Source organism: Microcebus murinus, chromosome 6 (genome assembly GCF_040939455.1).
Source record: "Microcebus murinus isolate Inina chromosome 6, M.murinus_Inina_mat1.0, whole genome shotgun sequence".
NCBI classification, from domain to species: Eukaryota; Metazoa; Chordata; class Mammalia; order Primates; family Cheirogaleidae; genus Microcebus; species Microcebus murinus.
The window spans coordinates 43,742,600-43,766,268 of record NC_134109.1 but is presented as its reverse complement, the minus strand read 5'-3'; the positions used below and the strand labels follow the sequence as shown (position 1 = coordinate 43,766,268).

At 43.8% G+C, this 23,669-nt stretch overlaps 1 protein-coding gene across 2 annotated transcripts in view; it reads right to left on the bottom strand.

The window, feature by feature from the left end:
- Nucleotides 1–22,743, bottom strand: part of GCH1 (GTP cyclohydrolase 1) — a 44,654-nt gene extending 21,911 nt beyond the window's left edge. Inside the window, exon 1 of one of the 2 annotated variants that reach the window (XM_012758030.2) lies at nt 22,195–22,743. In XM_012758030.2, the coding sequence (XP_012613484.1) occupies nt 22,195–22,537 (343 nt within the window). In that variant the 5' untranslated portion in view covers nt 22,538–22,743. The remainder of the gene's footprint in view (nt 1–22,194) is intronic. The other variant, XM_012758029.3, reaches the window with a different exon arrangement.
- Between the last annotated feature and the right edge of the window lie 926 nt (nt 22,744–23,669).

Below are 23,669 nucleotides of genomic sequence, written 5' to 3'. Positions count from 1 at the left end.
GAAATTTCTGGAGTTCTTTTTGAGTGGTATAGGAGTTAGTGTTATCGAGGATATTTGGTGAGCAGCACCAACTGGAGATCTTTCGACGGCTGACGCATCTTTCTGCGAGGACAGCATTAAAAGACAGTGGAAGAAGACATGGAACCTTGAGTGTGCATCCATCCTAATGGATAGGAAAGAGCTAACCACGTCTGCCTACTGGCTTTACAATTAAGAGAAGAGCTAGAGAGAGATGACTAGGTTATCAGGCTATTTTGCTTTTAGCTAGAATTAAAACAACTCAGGGTGTTAACAAAGATAAGTCTATCCTGACTTGGTGGAGAAAGGTCTGAATCACTGGCCCAAACTCTCATAGTACCATCCAACATCAGAGGCAGACAGCTCTTATTTCATCGTGCCTCTTAGTACCATGGTTATTTGTGCTCATATCTCCCAACTCCACTGGGTTATAATCTGGGGGGCAAACGCTGTATCTTAAGCCTTTGCAGTTTCCACACAGTGCCCTGTAACACCATGCACAAAGCTGGAGTTAAATATACATCTTCCACGTTCACCCAATTAATATGTCTGTCTTCCCTGTGATTCACTTCCTTAAAATAGATATTTTTTTTCGAGACAGAGTCTCACTCTGTTGCCTGGGCTAGAGTGCTGTGGCATCAGCCTATCTTATAGCAACCTCAAACTCCTGGGTTCAAGCAATCCTCCTGCCTCAGCCTCCTGAGTAATTGGGACTATAGGCATCGCCACCATACCCAGCTAATTTTTTGTTTCTATTTTTAGATGCCTGGCTAATTTTTTTTCATTTCTATTTTTAGTAGAGATGAGGTCTTGCTCTTGTTCAGGGTGGTCTCAAACTACTGACCTCAAGTGATCCTCTTCCCTCAGCCTCCCAGAGTGCTAGGATTATAGGCATGAGCCACCACACCTGGCCTTTAAAATAGTTTAAAATGTCAGGACTCCAGAGAAACTTATGTGGCCAAGGGAACACAGGAATGCTCGCTGCTGGCCAGGCGTGGTGGCTCACACCTGTGAGCCTCCAGCACTTTGGGAAGTCAAGGCAGGAAAATTGCTTGAAGTGAGGAATTTGAGACCAGCCTGGTCAACATAGCGAGACCCCATCTCTACAAAAATAAGAAAAACTAGCTGGGCATGATGGTATGCACTTTTAGTCCCAGCTACTCGGGAAGCTGAAGCAGGGTTGCTTGAGCCCAGGAGTTTGAGGCTACAGTGAGGTATTATAGTGCAACTGCACCCTAGCCTGGGTGAGACCCTGTCTCAAAAAAAGAAAAAAGAAAGAATTCTCACTGCACTTATTGGTAATAGCAAAAATTGAGAAGAAAAATTATACAGTTTGAGTAAAGTCATATAATATGATCCAGCAGTGAAAGTGAGTAAATTTGAGCTGCATTTATAAATCCCTGAAACAATGATCAGTGGAAAAAGCACACAGCAGAAGGATATGTAGAGCATGATCCATTTAAATTTAAGTAGAAACAATGCTACATGTTGTTTGTGGACATACACATAAAATGAAAGAATAAAAATAGATATGAAAGAGACCAAATTCAAGACAGTCCTGGCCAGGCGCTGTGGCTCACGCCTGTAATCCTAGCTCTTAGGAGGCCGAGGCGGGCAGATTGCTCAAGGTCAGGAGTTCGAAACCAGCCTGAGCAAGAGCGAGACCCCGTCTCTAATATAAATAGAAAGAAATTAATTGGCCAACTGATATATATATATAAAAAAAAAAATTAGCCGGGCATGGTGGCGCATGCCTGTAGTCCCAGCTACCCGGGAGGCTGAGGCAGAAGGATCACTCGAGCCCAGGAGTTTGAGGTTGCTGTGAGCTAGGCTGACGCCACGGCACTCACTCTAGCCTGGGCAACAAAGCGAGACTCTGTCTCAAAAAAAAAAAAAAAAAAGACAGTCCTTACCTCTATGGTGAGAGGTAACAGGTTCAGAAAGCAATAAGTAGGACGCCTTAAACTATATCTGTTTTTAAAGCAACTATGGCAAAACATTAAGATTTGTTAAAACTAGGTACATTTTGGTTAAACTAGTTATTTATACCTTGTCTTGTATATTTGAGATATTAACAAAATGATTTTTTAAATTGAGGTGTTCATATACATGCTGGTGTTTTTTTCCTGAAAAAAATACAAATAAAAAACTGAGGTTACCTTTGCACAGAGGGGATAAGGGAAGAGGAAGAGGAGTACACAAGAAGATCCAGCCTGCTTCATGCAGGGCAGCAAACTCCTTCAAAACCCTGCCTAAACCACACACTGCAACTCAAACCAAAGCTTCCAGCATTAAACTTTTTGCTTTCTACCTCCTGTTTGAAAAAATTATCCTACAATTAAGAGCAATGTTAAAACAAATTCAAAGAGGGAAGAAAATCACTATCTCTGCTCTCATTTCTATCATGACGGTACATCTCTTGTTAGAACTTCCAACACTCACAACTTTTTGCACGTAAAAAGGCAGAGCTGATATCTGTAAAACTTGGCCAAAATAAGCATGAACCCGGCTGGGCGCGGTGGCTCACGCCTGTAATCCTAGCACTCTGGGAGGCCGAGGCGGGCGGATAGCTCGAGGTCAGGAGTTTGAAACCAGTCTGAGCAAGAGCGAGACCTCGTCTCTACTATAAATAAAAAAGGAATTAATTGGCCAACTAATATACATAGAAAAAATTAGCCAGGCATGGTGGTGCATGCCTGTAGTACCAACTACTCGGGAGGCTGAGGCAGGAGGATCACTTGAGCCCAGGAGTTTGAGGTTGCTGTGAGCTAGGCTGACGCCATGGCACTCACTCTAGCCTGGGCAACAAAGTGGGACTCTGTCTCAAAAAAAAAAGCATGAACCCAAACATTCCTCAGACTGACATAATGGCAGAATCTAAGACGACCACAGACTACCAGTCACACACCATCTGCTGGGGCAGGCAGGGCTGCCACAGCTTCGATATGCTCCATGAACTCACTTCGTAAACTGCAAGCTAGCTTGTTGGCAGGAAAGATCTAAGGTACTGCAAAGAAAGTAAAAGTTTGGTTATTTTGGAAATTTTCACTCCTATCATCCTTGGCAGAGATAAATTCATATGTTGCTCTTAAGCTATTAAAATATAGCCATGGCTACTAAAACAGATGTTCTTGGCTGCCCTCAAAAAAGTAATGACATGCATGTTTCATTCAGTAAATCTGGTGAGCTATTCCTATTCCCACCCTCTCAGCCAGCCTTATCGCCAACACTGCATCTATTGGTGAGGGATTGAGTTTTCACATACGAAGTTATCTTTACTAACACTTTGCTCCTGATTACAACAGTAATGTTTACTGTATTTAATTGGTAAGATACAGAAAAACTGAAATGAGAAAATGAAAGCACATATAATCTCTCCACTCAGATGCAACAACTTAACTGGCCCTTAGGGGAACCACATGCACAGCAGTTCAAGACACAGAATAGTAAAGTAGAAGGAATGAATGGAAAAAGGCCAGAGACCCATGTTCCAGTGCAATCTCTGTGCAGACTGCGTGCCCTGGGCTTCAGCATCCTCATGGTTAAGAGGATGGGTCTGGAGAAGGAGCTTAAACACGACTCCCAGGTTCCTGGTTCACAGAGCCAGGGGCTGTTGGAAGTCAATGCTGAATTACAACTGTGACCTTCCCACCCAACTGGTCAGCTTTTGAAAAGAGCACGGCAGTGGCCAGGGGTTTTCTGTACTGCAGTAAGAAAAATACCAGTTTTAAACTATTCAGATTTATTATGGATAAAACTGAAGGCTGCCGATCATGTCCGCTATTAACTCTCCAGTTATGCAGCCAAAGAACTCTCCCCTTCTAGTCTCAGTTTACTACTCTGAATATTTCTGGTAGACCAAAATTAGAGCCTTAGAGGCTGTGTAAGGAAAGAAAACAGTGTATTCAAGGAGTCAATTTTTTTATAAAAAGCACACACTTGCCAAATTTAGTTTTTTTAACTGGATAATTTTGTGTATCTTTCACAATCCAGCTGTTAAACCAAAAATGGGATTTACAAAACAGATGGTGATAACAAGGTCTGGTTCACAGCAGTTCTAAAGAAAGAACACACCGATCTGATTAAACTATCCATTTGCTTCAAAAGCCTCTAATAGGCTCATCCCTTATCATCCTTCATTCACTTACACCATGAGATTTCATACAGATGGATATTGTGGAACCATCTGTAATCCTATCCAAGTATGTACCAGCAGAGCGTGTAAGCCACTATCATTAATGACAGATGATTAAGGGATCATCCTTCAGAACTGTGGTTCCCAAATATGGCCAATCATAGAGAGCTTTGGAAATGACAGCTTCCCAAGCTACCCTGCAAAAATCTGATTCACTAGGTATGGGGATAAACCCAAGATTAAGTCTTTTAAAAACCCAAGGCCGGGCGTGGTGGCTCACGCCTATAATCCTAGCACTCTGGGAGGCCAGAGGTGGGCAGATTGCTCAAGGTCAGGAGTCGGAACCAGCCTGAGCAAGAGTAAGACCCTGTCTCTACTATAAATAGAAAGAATTAATTGGCCAACTAATATATATAGAAAAAAATCAGCCGAGCATGGTGTGCATGCCTGTAGTCCCAGCTACTCGGGAGGCTGAGACAGGAGGATTGCCTGAGCCCAGGAGTTTGAGGTTGCTGTGAGCTAGGCTGACACCACGGCACTCACTCTAGCCTGGGCAACAAAGTGAGAATCTGTCTCAAAAAAAAAAAAAAAAAAAAAAAAACCCAAGTGATTCTGATGACAACTGGGGTGGGAACACACAGGATTTTGAGAGGTGAGGGTGCATGAGGGTTGAAAACGGACCCGCTACTGGCCCTCATCTGCTGTCTAACAAGAGCCGTGGGGCAGTTCCTCACCATAAATGCCACGTCAGAGGGTGGCGATTCCTGCGGAACACTGTAAGGTCTGCACACAGATGGGAAAGGGCTGGACAAGTGTGAAGGATGCTGGGACAGAGAGGGGCTGGGGAGAGGGGAGCAAAGACAAGAGAGGGAGACTAGGATAAAGCAGGAGCCAACAGCATCTAAAGCAGGGACAGCAGGAAGGACCCACATACTCCAGAAAAAATAAAAGAAGGAGGACCCCACCATCAGAAAGTCATACCCACATCCTAGAAAAATACCAGCCATTTAAGAAACCAGCTGGATCCTACAGCCAACTCACTAGAAATCAGTTTCTAAGGCTAACACAATCAAGTTTTCAACGTTCCTGAGCTGGACACAAATATATCAAACCATGACATCAAGAAACTTGAGATCTGAGGAAAGGGGCCTAGGTGTAAAAATATTAGGAGGATGACTGGAAGTTAAACTACAAAATGATACTTTACATAAAGGAAAACTGTGGGCTGAGAGGTGCAAACGTGATTATATTGACGATTAAGATGTGGCTCAGGCCTTAAGGCTGGGTAAGAGGAAAGGCAGAGGTTTCCTAGAAGCAGGAAGGGAGAGAAGTATCTTATCTGAGATAAGATACAGAAGCAAGAAACAACAAAAGGTAAACTGGCCTGCCTGACTGGGTCTAGGTATGGGACAGAAACTAGATTCCCTTCTATTTTCGAGCATTTTTCAAATTTAGCTTTCCATTTAGTTCATGACTTCTTTCGAGCCTTGCCACAACTCTGCACTGGTCAAAACCAGTTACCATCCCCATCTTACAGAAGAGGAAACTGATAATGTTATTTGGACTTGTAACTGACTGCTGAAGACCTCAAGCTGGATTTTGACCCCTGTCCTCTGACTCCAGACCAGAGCTCTGATCTTGAGCTGCCAAAAATCCAAATCTGACCTATTAGAAGTATGGAGAGTCCAGAGGCAGCAAACCCAAATCAGGAGTTACTGGGGGTCAGAGTCAGTCATGAGGTGACAAGGCCTAGAGCTGATGACGGCAAAGGAAGAGAGCAAATCTAATTTTTTGAAATAAAAGTAAAATTAGCTACAGAGAAGTCAAAGGAGAGGAAACGGTCAAAGCTGTCAGCCCAAGAGATCAGATCAGAAAAAGTGGCCTAATACCCAGAGACCGCTAGAGCCTGAGGTGGTACACACCAGTCACAAAATACTATTTCACCAACTATTTATTTGGTTTATATGAGGGAAAATTCAGTTATTTAATGCTACTTTGACCTTTACTTTTTGAAATCAAATTGGAACAGTTTCAAGGAAAAGGAGAATTCCATTAAATCTTCAAACTAATAAAAAAAAAAAAAGCTTTTTTTTAAAAAAAGAAACTTCTCTAGAAAATTTTATCCTAGAAAAATCAGTGAAGAATTGATCAGTAAAGAATCAAGACCTAAATAGTTTGTGCTTCCCAGCAGGGATCGTGTGTGACGTACACAGCATTCCTGCTAAAATTGTTTTCCATGAATTTAATCAAGTGCTTAGACCTAACTTCCAGCTTCCATGAAAATGGGGGATAGAGAAACACGTCAAATGACAAGAGAAAAATAACCAAATCGCAAAGGTGGGAACCTTACAGGACAACTGACTGTTCCCCGAGGCCGCGGATGGTGTCGGGCAAAGGAGGTGGCAGGAGCTGCTCCAGGTAAAGACGTAACAAAAGACATAACAATCAAGTGAAAATGTGCCGGTCTTCAGTGAACCCTGATTTGAAAACAATCATTAGTGAAAGACATTTGGGACATCTAGGGAAATCTGGATATATATTAGATATTAGATGATATGAAGGAATTAATAGTTAATTTGACTGAAGATGGCACAAGCAGCTAACAAGGTAAGCACTTTTTAGGGTGACACTTCACCTCTAGATACATGTCTCTGACTTAGATCATAGAAGAATAGACTATGCCAGTATGGCAGAATGTTCATTTTGAATCTAGGTGGTAGGTATACAGATGCCCAGCATACAATTTTGTCTACTTTTGTGTTAGGAAATTTTACATCATTAAAAAAAGTAAGATTAGTGGCTCACGCCTGTAATCCTAGCGCTCTGGGAGGCCGAGGCGGGCGGATTGCTCGAGGTCAGGAGTTCGAAACCAGCCTGAGCAAGAGCGAGACCCCCGTCTCTACTATAAATAGAAAGAAATTAATTGGCCAACTAATATATATAGAAAAAATTAGCCGGGCATGGTGGCGCATGCCTGCAGTCCCAGCTACTTGGGAGGCTGAGGCAGAAGGATTGCTTGAGCCTAGGAGTTTGAGGTCGCTGTGAGCTAGGCTGACGCCACGGCACTCTAGCCTGGACAACAAAGCGAGACTCTGTCTCAAAAAAAAAAAAAAAGTAAGATTAAAAAATACATGATCCTGAAAGTGAATATTAGTTTTCTTTATTACTGCTCTACCAACTAACCCAACAACTCCTATTCTAGTTGATATGAAGCCTTATTAGTAGACTAAAACCTCAAGTGCTAATAAAACTAACAACTGATTATTCTTCTCGTAGAAGTGACTACAACGTTCCTGGGAAGAAAGCCTTTAAATAAGGGCTTTGTCTAAGCAAAGGGGCTATAAGGTTAGAAGACCACAGACTCTGAAGATATAGATGAGAAATCTTTTCAAAAATCTATGTCACAAAGAAAAAGAGAGAGAGAGAGAGAGAGAGAGAGAGAGAGAGAGAGAGAGAGAGAGAGAGAGACCTGTTACCATAGAAACTGTGTGTGAGTCTTGAAGGATTCAAGGAAAAACAGCTCCTCTAGCAACGGAAGGAGCCTGAGGAGCTTGCTAGGGCCCTGCCTGTTGACTGCTGGAGTGGACAGAGTGAGAGATGACAGTACTGACAAGCCCACCTGTCCTACAGAGACCTCAGCATGACAATTCAGCTCCCTGAACCTCTCCCTGCAAACCAGACCCAGAATAGTCACATGGCCTGTCTATCTAGGGTCATAAACTAGTTAGTGTGGATGCAGATACTATTAGTGCAGAATCTTTGTTGACACTAAACTAGTTTAAGAAGCAAAATGAGATTGGAGCTGTATGTGGTTGTGCTCCCTATAATCCTCAGCTGAGGTGGGAGGATTGCTTGAGGTCAGGAGTTCAAGATCAGCCTGAGCAAGAGTGAGACCCTGTCTCTACTAAAAATAGAAAAACTAGCCAGGTGTTGTGGCACACACCTGTAGTCCCAGCTACTCAGGAGGCTGAGCCATGAGGATTGCTTGAGCCCAGGAGTTTGAGGTTGCTGTGAACTATGACAACGCCACTGCACTCTAGCAACAGAACTGGTCGCAAAATAAATAACATTTTACTTAAAATGAAAAGATATGTTAAGAATTTATGGCCGGGCGCGGTGGCTCACGCCTGTAATCCTAGCTCTCTGGGAGGCCGAGGCGGGCGGATTGCTCAAGGTCAGGAGTTCAAAACCAGCCTGAGCAAGAGCGAGACCCCGTCTCTACTATAAATAGAAATAAATTAATTGGCCAACTGATATGTATATAAAAAATTAGCCGGGCATGGTGGCGCATGCCTGTAGTCCCAGCTACTCGGGAGGCTGAGGCAGGATCGCTGGAGCCCAGGAGTGTGAGGTTGCTGTGAGCTAGGCTGATGCCACGGCACTCACTCTAGCCTGGACAACAAAGCGAGACTCTGTCTCAAAAAAAAACAAAAAAAACAAACAAAAAAACAAAAAAACAAAAAAAAAATGTTAAAAAAAAAAAGAATTTATAACTGCATACAACAAAAAGTAAAAGCCATAAAACAAATATTTTAAACAGAACTGAAGAGTTTCCAAGTAGTAAAATTATTAGGCTCACACTTGATAAAGTATAAATGACCACCATATAATTAAATTAAATGTGCATTAGACAAAATACATAGTTTTGGTTTTTAAATATATCCCTCAAAAGACTAAGTGGGGGAAAGCTTATTAGCTTTTAATCCACCTTAGAAATGAATGTAGGGACTGGGCGTGGTGGCTCAAGCCTGTAATCCTAGCACTCTAGGAGGCCCAGGAGGGCAGATCGCTCAAGGTCAGGAGTGCAAAACCAGCCTGACCAAGAGCAAGACCCCGTCTCTACTATAAATAGAAACAAATCAATTGGCCAACTAAAAAACATATAAAAAAAATTAGCCGGGCATGGTGGCGCATGCCTATAGTCCCAGCTTCTCGGGAGGCTGAGGCAGGAGGATCACTTGAGCCCAGAAGTTTGAAGTTACTGTGAGCTAAGCTGATGCCACCACACTCTAGCTTGGGCAAAAGAAGTGAGACTCCGTCTCAAAAAAAACTTGGTGAAATGTCTTCAAATCAGGATATTAAGAACTGCTTCAAAACTAAAACTACTTGGCTTCCTCCTTGCTAAAATTCACAAAGTAAATCAAAACTCCTATGTGTCATGATGCTCACATATGAAATAGATCTTTATATAAAATTTTAATGTAGGCACTTAAAACTGCAGGGGCATGATACAGATTGGAACTTGAGTGCTATAGTCACACATACCTAAGGTGCTACTCTGCTCTGTGACTTAACCTGAGCTGCCTCAGTTTCTACTTCCTTAAGATGAGTTGACAGGACGATCAAAGGGATCACAAGTACACAGATTTCTCTTTCAAGAGTTTTATATAATGACATTCCTTGTCTTTTTTTTATGTATATTGTTATTGATTTAAGGTCTCTTTTATCTGATATAATAGCTACTCCTGCTCATTTCAGGTCTCCATTTGTGTGGGATATTTTTTTGCACTCCTTTGCCTTGAGTCTTATGAGAATCTTTACAAGTTAAGTGAGTCTCTTGAAGGCAACAGATATCTGGGTTGTGTTTTTTATCCATTCTATCAATCTATAGCTTTTGTGTAAGGCAGGTAAACCATTTACATTCAAAGTTAATATTGATATGTGAAATACTGTTCAAGTCATCCCACACTATTACCTAGCTGGTTTTTTTCTCCATTGTGTTACTGTTTTATAAGAGCTATGAGTTTTTTACTTTTGAGTGTTTTTATACTGGTTGAATATTAACCTTTCTTTTCAATGTTTAGAACTCCTTTGAGCATTTCTTGTAGGACCAGTCTACTGGTAACAAATCCCCTTAGCATTTACTTGTTTGGGAAAGATTTGATTTCTTCTTTTCTTGAAACTTAGTTTTACAGTATACAAAATTCTTGTCTGACAGTTATTTTGTTTAAGAAGACTAACGATAGGCCCCCAGTCTCTCCTGGTTTGTAAGGTTTCTGCTGTTAGTCTGATGGGTTTTCCTTTAAAAGTTATTTGATGCTTTCGTCTCACTACTTATAGGATTTTCTCCTTCGTGTTGACTTTGGCTAGTCAGCAGACTGTCATCTGATGACTATATTCCTTAGTGATGTCCTTTCTGCGATCACTCTCCCAGGTGTTCTTTGAGCTTCTTGTACTTGGATATCTAAATCTCCCTCAAGTAGGTTTCTAGACTTTTTCATTTTTCTTCTTCTCCCTCAGGAAAACCTATGATTCTTATGTTTGTACATTGTACACAGTCTCATATTTCTTGGATACTGTTCATTTAATTCCTTATAGTTTTATCTGACTAGGTTAATTTGAAAGCCTTCTCTTCAAGCTCCAAAATTCTTTCTTCTGTTTGGTGTAGTCTATTGTTAAAACTTTCCACTGTATTTTGTAATTCCCTAAATGAGTCTTTCATTTCTAGACATTCTTGGTTTTTAAAAATATCTCTTTAGGGAATTTCATTCATGCCCTGAATTTTTTTTTTTTTAATTATTATTTGCATTGGTTCTCAACTTTCTCTTGGATCTCATTGAATGCAATCCATCTTTTGAATGTTTTATCAGTCATTTCAAAATCTTCCTTTTGGTTGGGATCCATTGCTCGAGAGCTAGTATGATCTTTCAGGGGTGGCAAAACAGCCTGTTTTTTCATATTGCCAGAATTCTCATGCTGTTTCCTTCTTATCTAGAGAAAATGTCACTTCTTATTTTTGAATTTACTATCATTTGGATGAGACTTTTTTTGGGATTTTTCCTCTCCCCTTTGAGGGTATGAGAATATTTTATTCTGTGTTTGGTTGTTTGGCTTTGATATTGAGTGCTTTCAGGGCGCCAAGGCCCTATATCTTCTTGTTGTTCCTTGGCTATAGAAAGCTTTTGTGCAGTGTCTTTCTCAGGTGCTGACTGTAGTAGAGACTTACTGGGTATATGAGTAGACTTTCCACTTTCTGCAGTATTGGAATTGCAGCAGTCTCAGGAAGCTTGTCTCACTCTCCAGCACCATGCCCTCTGACGACTAGTATTAAACTGGGTTGTATACTTCAATCCCCAGGGCTAGACTGGGCACAGTGGCTCACACCTGTGATCCTAGCATTCTGGGAGGACGAAGTGGGAGGATCACTTGAGGTCACAAGTTCGAAACCAGCTTGAGTGAGACCCCATCTCTACTAAATAGAGAATAATAATAGAAAAAATTAGCCAGGGGTGGCAGTATGCACCTGTAGTCCTAGCTACTCGGCAGGCTGACGCAGGAGGATTGCTTGAGCCCAGAAATTTGAGGTTGCTGTGAGCTAGACTGATGCCACAGCACTCTAGTCCAGGCAATAAAGTGAGACTGTGTCTCAAAAAGACAAACAAACAATAAAAAGCACAACATAAAAACCCTCTCCAGGGCCAGTAGGTGGCACTTACAGGTAAAACCAAGCTGTAGCAGAAGCCAGTGGGTAGATGTTTGAACTTAGTTTACAGTGAGAGGTTCTCTGTTGTCTCAGGCAACAACATACTAGTCTGTGTCAGAAAAGTGATCCACTTTCCCTATCATGCCAACACCACTCACCATGGTGTTGCTGGCAACTTGGGTCAGTTGGACCTCAGACCCCTGGGGGAGTGCTCAGGTGCCAGTGGTGGTGGACCAAGTCAGGCAATTTCCAGTACCCAGATTCCCAAGATAGTATGCTAGAGTCCTCGGGAAGACCAGACTGAGACTGGACTGGTGAACTTGTCCTCGGGCCTCTCTGGGTTCAAGCGCTGCCTGTGACAGGGAGGGGTGGGGGTGATCTCATGGTCAGCAGAATGCTCAGGGCTAGGAAGGCTGGGTCACTGTTAGGCTGCCACCGGGTAGAGCATCTCTTCCCAAAGTTTTGGTTCTCATACTCTTCTCTTCAAGACCTAATGTTCCCATTCCCCACCACCCACCAACCAAATATATACCAAAAGAAAATTCATTTTATCCTGCTAGTCAGGAATAAATGCTTCACAGCATGGCAGCCTCAGGGTAATAAAACTTTTTATATGTGGCAGCCACAGCATGTAAACACTTTCTAATTAAAGAGCTACTGCCAACGTAATACTTGTTTCCTTATAAAACTTAAATGATGTAATACAGTATCAAATTTCTGGATGTTTGTCACTGTAATAAGAAAAAAAATGTATCTTAGGGTGGTCTGAATGAATTTCTTTTATTGAGGGTGAGGTAGATTAGCGGTCCCCAACCTTTGTGGCACCAGGGACCAATTTCATGGAAGACAATTTTCCCATGGACTGGGGGTGGAGGGGTGGGGTGTCACGGAGGGGGTGATGGTGCAGAGCTCAGGCAGTGACGCACAGCCTGTTTCCTAACAGGCCACGGACAGGGACCAGGCCTCGGCCTGGGGGATGGAGATGGCAGCGATAGATCATCTTTCCATGTGTTTAAGAGTCACTTGTATTACTCACATCAATTTCTAATATCTTTATCAACCTGTCATCTAGGATATGAATTGTAAATGTTTCTTCCTGGTTTAACATTTCACTTTATTTATTTGACATGTAAACATTCTTAATTTTTACATTACAACGTTTTTCTTTTATGGCTTCTAGATTGAGTCATAATTAGGTAGACTATCACTGTAGAATTAAAGAAATACATTAAGGAAAGTAACAGTCTTCTTGTTGTTAAGCTTTATTTTAAATACTTTACAAAGAGTTACAAAGATAGTCTAAAGAGTGCCCTTATATCTCTTTCATGGAAGAACACCAGCTAATAAATTCGGAAGAAATTAAAGAACCAAACATCGTTTTACAATTTCTAACAAATACTGGGTCTAGACACTCACCAGTGACTACTCAAAGCAGTGGATAAAATGCTGGACAGAAGCCCTGGAATGGACAGATGAGGCTGACAACACCTAAAGCTGGTTGATATTAACACACAAAGAATCACTTTTGTGGTTTTCTTTTCCATAAAGCTAAGTCTCCTATGTTTTTTAGTTTATAAAATAACCATCATTTATTGAGCGCTTACGAACAGAGGCACTGTGGTAGGAGGAAGACCGTAAGAGTTATGAAGTAACCCCTGTCTTTAAGAAATTAATTCAAACATTCATCAAGTCCTCCACATGTGCTGGGTAATTTTCTGGAGATTCAAAGATATGTACAGACAATCCCTCTTCTCTAAAAGGGTCTATCTTCAGGGCGTATATGGTGAGCGAGAAAAAAATAAAAAAGAAAAGAAAAATAAGAAAAAAATGAAAATAAGAAAAAAATATTTTAAAAAGGGTCTAAAAACTGCGACTAATAGGACAAAATTCTAGTGAATCAATGTCCTCTTGGCCTTGAGTAAAACAGACTTACCTCAGTTCAGATAGTCTTTGATTAACCCAATCTAAATTATCCCTAATCTAATTAGTAAAAGACTCAATAGAGTATCTGTAACCATAGAAAATATTAGTATTTGTTTGATTAACCTGATCTTAATTCTTAAATTGCTCATACAATTCAGGACTCATAACCAAGGATCTAATAATTAGACAGTTGCCCTCTCCTGGTAAATTTTAATACTACAGTCTAATTCAACCAAATACCAGATTCCAATTATAGAAGTACGCTGCAAATGACTCAGTTGGGAAATGCCCAGGGACAAAGCTAACAGCAGAGAAAATACAAAAGGAGTGTGGGGTGGGGAAGAGAAGGAAGGATTCAAACAAATTAGTAAATATTATGATCAAAATTAAATAGAATGAGAGGTTATGATTCTCATTCTCTATCATCCTCTCAGCTCTGCTTCTTTCAAGATATGATCTCGGTTGGCCGGGCGCGGTGGCTCACGCCTGTAATCCTAGCACTCTGGGAGGCCGAGGCGGGCGGATTGCTCAAGGTCAGGAGTTCAAAACCAGCCTGAGCGAGACCCCGTCTCTACCATAAAAATAGAAAGAAATTAATTGGCCAACTAATATATATATAAAAATCAGCCGGGCATGGTGGCTCGTGCCTGTAGTCCCAGCTACTCGGGAGGCTGAAGCAGGAGGATCGCTTGAGCCCAGGAGTTTGAGGTTGCTGTGAGCTAGGCTGACGCCACGGCACTCACTCTAGCCTAGGCAAGAAAGCGAGACTCTGTCTCAAAAAAAAAAAAAAAAAGATATGATCTCGGGTAAGTTCTCTGTATCTCAGTTTCCTTACCTATAAAATGGAATAATATTACGTACCCCCTAGGGCTACTGTGAAGACCAAATGAGGTAATACATGTGAGGACTCAGATAGCGTTCAGCACTGTTGTTATTCAGACATGAGTTCAGGCATCACTTCACCCATTCATGTCCCCACCTCCCAGCACACATCAAGTTCCTTTACTAAATGCTCTCATTGAGCTGTGTTTTTATCATCACATTTCTCAATCTCACATCACGTTCCTCTTCCACATTATTCTCTAATTAATGTTTGTCTTGTCTGCCAGGCTGTAAGTTCCATGAGGGCAAGAATCATACCTGATTTTGCTCATCCTATATTTCCCAGAATTCAGTGCAATGCCTGGTACTCAATTTGTCAAATAAAAAAAAACTATAGTAAAATTCTAAGTTAGTTATATGAATAACAGTATTTAGTATGGACCAAATTGTGCCCCCCCACCACCAAGAAAATACATGTTGAAATCCTAAACCCCAGGTACCTGAGAATGTGACCTTATTTGGAAACAGGGTTGCTGCAGATATAATTAGCTAAATAAGATGAGGCAGACTGGGAATAAAGTGGAACCTTAATCCAATATGACAGCTGTCCTTACGATATGAGAAATTAGACACTGACTAATTGGCTAATTTTTTCTATTTCAGTAGAGACAGTGTCTCACTCTTGCTCAGGCTGGTCTCAAACTCCTGACCTCAAACAATCCTCCCACCTCAGCCTCCCAGAGTGCTAAGAATACAGGCATGAGCCACCATGCCCCACCTCTCAGTAACTTCTTAATAGTTTTAATCCACTTAGACTAGTCTCAAATTCCAATCATATACTATTTCAACAGCCTTATTTTTTGCTCTTTATTCACTGTGCTTTTTCTGGCAACAAACAGAACTAAGTTCTATGTAAGTATTCATTAATAACATAAATTAAAAACAAAAGCTATTAATGAATTAAGATTTAAACAAGCTAGACATCCAAAATAGCACCTCGTAATGATGAGAGGAAATTTTCTATAATATACTTTAAAATTTGGGACATAAACTCACTTTTCACCCATTATATATAGGAGAGAATAGTAAATAACTTGACTTTTTGTTCCTCTTCATACCTTAGAAGTTGTTAAACTTCCCAGTTCACCATGGCAGTCTAATTTAGTAAATCAAAGAGGTATAAGATTCAAAAACAAAGACCTTCAGGATTGCTACCACATTGCAGTATGAAATAGCTAACATGCATTTTTGTATAAACAAAGCATCAAATTGCCATGTATTATCTTTAGAGATTAGACACAGTCTTGCAGTGAAAATGGCTGAGGCAGAGACATGACTCACTGTCCTCCGCAGCCCAGATGGAGAAAGTGTTGAGGAGTCAGTCCCCTCCAGTGCCATCTTCTCCTGCTGCATCATACACATGTGTCCCCAAATTCTGGAAACTGTCCATGTGATTTATGAAAACTGCCTTGGCAGCCTAGATAAGCTAAAACCTACTTTAACTAGAAATGTGACAGAAAAGTCAAGACTCGAGACTTGCCTATTCCCATAAACTCATAAAAAGGACAACAGGGATAAGTTACACCTATCCAACCTTTAGTAGATAATGCTATCTAAGATGTTGTTCTGATTTATGCCTGCAACCGTCAGTCACAACGGCATGAAGACCGAGGACCTCAGGGAATGGTGGACCCTCCAATTAAGTGTAAGTTCTAAATAAAAGAATAGTAGCAACACAGGAAAGGTACTTTAGATAGAAAGAAGAACTCAACCAGGGCAAAACCTTGAATATGTAAGAGAACTAGGATATGGCTAAATTGAAGTGGAACAGAAATAAAGATTAGTTGTTCTAGGCTGGTCTAAAGATCAGCCTGTGATACTAGATTCAAAGGACAGCTAGTACCTGGGAGAGATGTTGGCATCTCCTCCAGCCATCGCCGCCAGCCCACGAGCTACAGTCCAGCAGTGAACAGTAACCAGGAGACTTGCACAACCCTGACAGCCCCGTCACAGGTGACCACAGTGCATGTAAGGTACACACTAGAAAGTAGGGGAAAGGTACACGAGGCAAGGATCTTGGAGAGCAGCTGCAGTATAGAGAAAATTGACAAATTCCCCACAACACCAGAAAATGGCATCAATCAGTACAAAAGGAACTGGGGGAAAGAAAAATTTGAGGAATCTATACTAACTTATAAGAAATAATTAAAAAAGAAAAAAAAATATTTTACAACACTTAAGTCAACATTACTAACCAGGAATTAATACACAAAATACAAAGATAGAAAAGATATAAAGTACTGTATCTTATTCACAAGCATAGAAAAGCAAGTTTCAGAGAAATTTGTTCCTAACCAAAAACAACCTATAGTGGTCACTGACTTACGTTCTCTAAAGAAATATGCTGGGTGCAGTGGCTCATGCCTGTAATCCCAACACATTAGGAGGCCAAGGTGTGATGACTGCTGGAGAACAAGAGTTCGAGATCAGCCTGGACAACACAGTGAAACCTGGTTTCTACAAAAAATTTTTAAAAATTAGCCAGGCATAGTGGGATGTGCCTATGGTCTTAGCTACTCAGGAGGCTGAGCCAGGAGGATGGCTTGAGCCTTGAGCCCGCCAAGAAGTCTGAGGGTACAGTGAGCTATGATCGTGCCACTGCACTCTAGCTTGAGTGACAGAGCAAGAAAAATTCGGGATTGTACAAGATTGTTTTCTTTGACTCTCTTCTATATTTTCTACAGACTTAAATATTTGAGTCCCCATTCACTCCCATCTCCCACCTGCATCTTTCCTTCTCTTTCCCACCCAGGTCGGTCTAAGACCTAGAACACCATTTTAGGTTCACTCCTTAAAGTTCAGCATCATCCTCTCCACTCTGTCTTCCCTTTAATTATGTATCTCTTTAAAAAGAAAAAAAAAAATCAATATTAAACCCTTAAGCCTGATTGCTTATATAGAGACTTTGAAACTTTTGGTTACAACCCAAAAAAATATATTTTACATCTAGAGCCAGTGCACACAAAAAATCATACCTATAAAACCTACACTTAAGTTCCTCAAAACATTTATCCTTACTACATGTGACAGACATATCTTATCCACTCTAATCCACTTTTTCAATGCTGGTGACCCAACTCACAGTTTGAAATACTTAATAAATGAGGTACACTGATTCATTTCTCTACGTAGCAATAAGGAAGTAAATAGCTAAGAGTTCTGCACGCCTGGATTCAAATACCAGCTGTACCTCTTGTAAGCTGTCAAGTTTTCTGCCTCAGTTTCCTTGTCATAGGATAAGAGAAGTGTTTATCTCAGAGTTAAAGATTAACCAAAACCATCCATGTAAAGCACTTAACCCATAAAAAATACAGTCATGTATTGCTTAACAATAGGGATACATGGGTCGTTAGACAAGAGATGGGTTGTTAGGCAATTTCATTACGCTAATATCATAGAATGTACTTATACAAACCTAGATGGTATAGACTACCACACACCTAGGCTATGTGGTATAGGCTACTGCCTCTGGGCTAACTGTACACCATGTTACTGTACTGAATGCTGTAGGCAAATGTAATATAATGGTAAGTGTGTGCATTTAAACATATCTAAACACAGAAAAAGTACAGGAAAATATGGTATAAAAGATAAAAAATAAGGCTGGGTACTGTGGCTCAGGCCTATAATCCTAATGCACTGGGAGGCCAAGACGGGAGGATTGCTTGAGCTCAGGAGATGAGCCCGAGCAAGAACAAGACTCCATCTCTACTAAAAATAGAAAAATTAGCTGGATTCCCATGGCACATGCCTGTAGTCCCAGGTACTCCGGAGGCTGAGGATGGAGGATCGCTTGAGCCCAGGAGTTAGAGGTTGCAGTGAGCTATGACACCACTGTACTATACCCAAGGTGACAGCATGAGAGTCTCAAAACAAAAGAACTCTTTAAAGGTGAGTTCTTGTTTAAAAAAAAAAAAAAAAAAAAAACAGTACACCTGTGTAGGACTGAAAGTTGCTCTGGGTGAGTGCACAGCAAGTTAAATATGAAGGCCAAGAACTTTACTGTACATTACTATATACTTTATAAATACTGTACACTTTGGCTGCACTAAACTTACAATTATTTCTTCAATAATAAACTAAACTTAGTTTATTATAACTTTTTTTACTGTATAAAAGTTTTAATTTTTAACTTTTTTAACAAACTCATTGTACAACTATACAAAATTATTTTCTATCTTTATTCTATAGCTTTTCTCTAAATTTCTTTTAAGTTTTATACTTTATTGTTAAAAACTAAGACATAAACACATCAGCCCAGGTCTACACAGGGTCAGGATCATCAAGATGTCACTAGGCAATAGGAATTCTTCAGCTACATCATAGTTTTTTTGTTAGTTTTTTTTGTTTTTTTGAGAACAGGGTCTTGCTTTGTTGCCCATGCTGGAGTGTAATGGCGTCAGCCTAGCTCACAGCAACCTCAAACTCCTGGGCTCAACCAATCCTTTTGCCTCAGCCTCTCAAGTAGCTGAGGCTACAGGTGTGTACCACCATGCCCAGCTAATTTTTTCTAATTTATTTATTTATTTATTTATTTATTTTGAGACAGACTCTCATTCTGTTGCCTGGGCTAGACTGCTGTGGTGTCAGCCTAGCACACAGCAACCTCAAACTCCTGGGCTCAAGCAATCCTTCTGCCTCAGCCTCCCGAGTACCTGGGACTACAGGCATGCGCCACCATGCCCAGCTGATTTTTTTTTCTATATATTTTTAGTTGGCCAATTAATTTCTTTCTAGTCTTAGTAGAGACAGGGGTCTCACTCTTGCTCAGGCTGGTTTCGAACTCTTGACCTTGAGTGATCCTCCCACTTAGATCTCCCAGAGTGCTAGGATTACAGGCGTGAGCCACCGCGCCCGGCTTAATTTTTCTATTTTTTGTAGAGACGAGCTCTTGCTATGTTGCTCAAGCTAGTCTTGAGCTCCTGGCCTCAAGTGATCCTCCCACCTTAGTCTCTTAAGTAGCTGGAACTATAGGCAAGTGCCACTGTGCCCAGCTTTATACTGTGGTAAAATACACATAAAATTCATCATTTTAGCGCTCTTAAAATGTACAATTCACATTGTTGTGTGACTACCATCACTCTCTAGTTCCAGAACATTTTCATCACACCAAAAGGAAACCCCATACCCATTAAGCAGCCAGTCACTCTCCATTTCTCTCTTCCTCCCCAGCCCGTGACAAATACTCATCTGCTTTCTGTCTCTAGATCTGTGGACTTTTTTTTTCTTTTTTCTTTTTTTTTATTTCAGCATATTATAAGGGTACAGGCCGGGCGCGGTGGCTCACGCCTGTAATCCTAGCACTCTAGGAGGCCTAGGCAGGTGGATTGCTAGAGGTCAAGAGTTCGAAACCAGCCTAAGCAAGAGTGAGACCCCGTCTAATATATATATATAATTAGCCGGGCATGGTGGCGCATGCCTGTAGTCCCAGCTACTCGGGAGGCTGAGGCAGGAGGATTGCTTGAGCCCAGGAGTTTGAGGTTGTCGTGAGCTAGGCTGACCCACGGCACTCACTATAGCCTGGGCAACAAGTGAGACTCTGTCTCAAAAAAAAAAAGGGTACAAATGTTTAGGTTACATGTGTTGCCTTTCCTCCCCTTCCCCCCTGGAATCAGAGCTTCAAGCACGTACACCCCCCAGATTGTGCACATGGCACTCATTATGTATATACCCATCCCCACCTCCCCCCTCCCACCTGCCTGGCGCCTGATAAATGTTGTTCGTGGACTTTTTAAACAATGAATTAACACTTGACTGGAACAATTTTCTAAGGTAGAATGAAGTATTTTTTGGAGTCACTGGTCCTGTTTAGCTGAATCTTGGCTCAAGAGACAAACTTCTGCTAATCATTGTTCAAGTAAACCTGTGAGTCACTTTAGACAATTCTGTGACGTTAGGATCAGAAATCTCTCTCCCTTTTAGTAATCAGACCCATGCTAGGTCATAGAACACTCTTCTGTGAATTTTCTAACAGTAGGATTGCCAGCCTGCCCAGCGCTGTGGAGTAGAGACCACCTTCTGTGTATGTTAAGATGCAGAATGAGCAAGGCCCTAAGATATTTTTTCATCACATGGTAGAATATCACCAAAAAGAAAAAAAAAACCCAAAACCTCCAAAGAGTTGAACACAGAAAACCTGAATGTCTCTTCTTCAGACTGCATTTTGAAACTGCTTCTGAGGCAGAGGCAGGCAAACTTTTTTGACCAAGGGGTAAAAAACAAAAGTGAACCTGGACACAGAACTAGAAGTCCATTTCTTGGCTTTAGGATGTACTATCATTTCCTTTTTAGCCTCCAACCCTCTCACACCCTTCCTTTGGGGTGTGGAAGACTGGGCAAAAGTAACTGTTCTTCCCAGAGTCTATTTGGCAGTCGCTCCATACCCCTTCAGGGCAATAACGGGGGCAGGAAGGTTTCCTTTCCAGGAAGCGCAGTTTGGGGCAGGAAGGTTTCCTTTCCAGGAAGCGCAGTTTTTCTTTCAGAAACGGTGACGTGACGGCAGAAGGCTTCTTAGGCCAAAGAAATAAATTGTCACCAAGACACACAGCAGACGTAAGACTAGAAAACAATGTCTTTGGCCCCAGATGTAGAAGCCAGCAGCTTTTATTTATTTATTTTAAATAAAATCCAACACCGTTCCCACAGCAAACAGGCAGCAAAGTCTCCTCATTTGCCACTCTCCCTTCACCCTGCCTCTGCATCCTATCCACACCGCTTCCCCACCACAGGGAGAACGCTGGACACGGACTGGGGCATGGGCAGCTCTCGGTCAAGCCGGCTTTGGGGGGGGGGGAGTGCGGTGACTCCGAGTCCCAGAACCCCACGAGCCTCCCGGACTCCCCTTGACTCCCTGAGCAGCAGCCAGAGGTCGCTTTGTTGCTTGGGGGCCCAGGGATGGGAGTGGGGGTAGGGGTAGGGTGAAGGATGAGGGTTTTGGTTTTGTTTTTTATTAAAGAGATGGGGTTTTGCTCTCTGTCGCCGCCCAGGCTGGTGTGCAGTGGTCCAATCATAGCTCACTGCAGCCTCCAACTCCTGGACTCAAGAGATCCTCCCGCCTCAGCCTCCCGGGTAGCTGAGATTACAGGCCCACGCCACCTCACCCGGTTGGGAAGAAGGACTTTAACCAGCAAATCAGCCCAAGAAACTTCACATTCGAACTCCCAGAACTGCGCCAAATTTTGGAACTGTCCTGAGCAAGAGTAAACTTGAAGTGGACAAAAGAGAATTACGACTCTCCGGGGACCCCAGTCCCCCCCCAAGTCAGTGAGAGCGCAGGTCCCCTCGTCTGCAACGAAGGATCGCCCCACAGCTTCAACGCAGACATACCAAAAACTAGGATCTCGACAGAAGGGACGACCCAGGACGCGTCACTGCAACTAGCGCCCAGGTGATGCTCACCGTGGGCAAGTTTGGAGCCGCCCGTGCCTCGGCCATCCCGCCCTGGGCGCTCGGGCGAGAGCGGCTCCAGGGTCCGGACCTCTGGAGAGTTCGCGAGCGCGGTCCCACCCACGCGGGCCCCGGACGCTCGAGAACTGCGCGCTGGGAGCCCGGAGGACCCAGCGAGCGCCGCTGAGCAGGTCCCAGGGGCGGAGAGGTCGCCGCCACTCAGGGCGCCCTCACCGCGCGCCACGCACGGCCCTCGCCCGGACGAGGCCGAGGGCCGGCGCCGAGGGCGGGGTTCGCTCGGAAGCGGCGGCGCTCCGCTCGCTTCGCCAAGAGTGAGGCAACTCCGGGAACTTCCCGGGCCGGCGCGCGCTTCCCGCTCGCACCTCCCCGCGCCCCGCACGCCCGAGCAGCCCGCGGGCACACCGACCTGAGATGGTCTCCTGGTAGCCCTTGGTGAAGAACTGCATGGCCGTGGCCGCCCTCCAGGGCGTCTTGAGCAGCCCTTGCCGCTGGGGGTCCTCGCCCAGCGAGCGCAGGATGGACGAGTAGGCGGCCGCCAAGTTAGGGAGGTTCAGCTCGTTGTCTTCCTCGCTGCGGGGCCGCTCGCCCTTCCAGCTGCCCGCGGGCTGGGCGCTCTTGGCCTCGGGCCGCGGGGACTTCTCGGCCGGCCGGCTGGGCCCGGGCCGCGGCGGCTCCCGCTCGGGGAACCCATTGCTGCACCTGGCGCCCCGCGGCTGCTCCGCCGGCGCTCGCACGGGGCCGTCCTCCATGGGCCCGCCGCCGCCGCTCGAGAAGGGCCCTGGGGCGCCTCGGGGGCTGCGCCTACACTTCGCCCGCGGCCGAGGGGCTGTGGCCGGAGTCACCTGCGGAAGGCGGACGACCGGCCAAGTCACGCTCCCAGCCGGGGGCAGCTGCGGGCCGGAAAGCCCAGCGCGCCCCCTTTATAGGGCCCGGCCGCTCGGCCGGCGCCGCGGGGCGTTCCCATTGGCCGGCGCCGCCTTGCGTCACGGCGCTCGCCCCGCCCCCGCGCCCTGCCCCCCGGGGGTGCCCCGAGCAGGGGCGGCGGCCCAGCGGGTGCGGGGAGGGAAGGCTGGTGACCCGGCTGGGCCCGGGCGCCTCCCGCGCCGGCCCCCAGGAGCGGGTTGGACTCCTCCAGGTGTTGCGGGATGAAACGAATCCGAAAAGAGCCAGGCGTCCGAGAGCTGGAAGCTCGGCGCGGGCAGACAGGGTCCGAGCGCCCGGTCAGCCCTCGCTCCAGGGCGCTGCGTACAAGTGCCCTGGGCCCCTCGCCCTGAAAGACCGGCAGACAGGTGGTCTTGCCCTGGAGGAGACCGAGTTAAGCCCTTGATAAGGAAACCAACTCTTAAGCATTCAAGGCAAGAGAATAATGTGACTTGAAACTCTTGCTTTGCTAGTTAAAAATACGTGCAACCGGCCATCTACGAATCAGGTGGCACCGCTGTCAGGACAAGTGTTACATCGAGTGGCCCTTATGTGAGTCTCTGTATCTGGAAGGATAGCATTTGTGTTGGCCAGAACTCAGACCCTGGAAAAATTGATTTATAAGCAAAGAAAAGGTAAAAGCTTTCATTTAAAATCCATTTGCGTTTCACAATTGCGTCTAGAAACGCAATTGTGAAAATTCAGTGCTCGATCGTTTTAAAGTGACGTGCAAATCAAAGCCCCTTCCCCCAGATGTTGACACAAATTGTGAAATGCTATTGATCAACTGGACTCTTAACCAGTGACATCTGGTTTGATTGTTTTCTTTGAGATTAAAAAATGGACTCTTTGGCCTGCGCGGTGGCTCACGCCTGTAATCCCAGCACTCTGGGAGGCCAAGGGAGGAAAGGTCGCTTGAGGTCAACAGTTGAAACCATCCTGAGCAAGAGCGAGACCCCA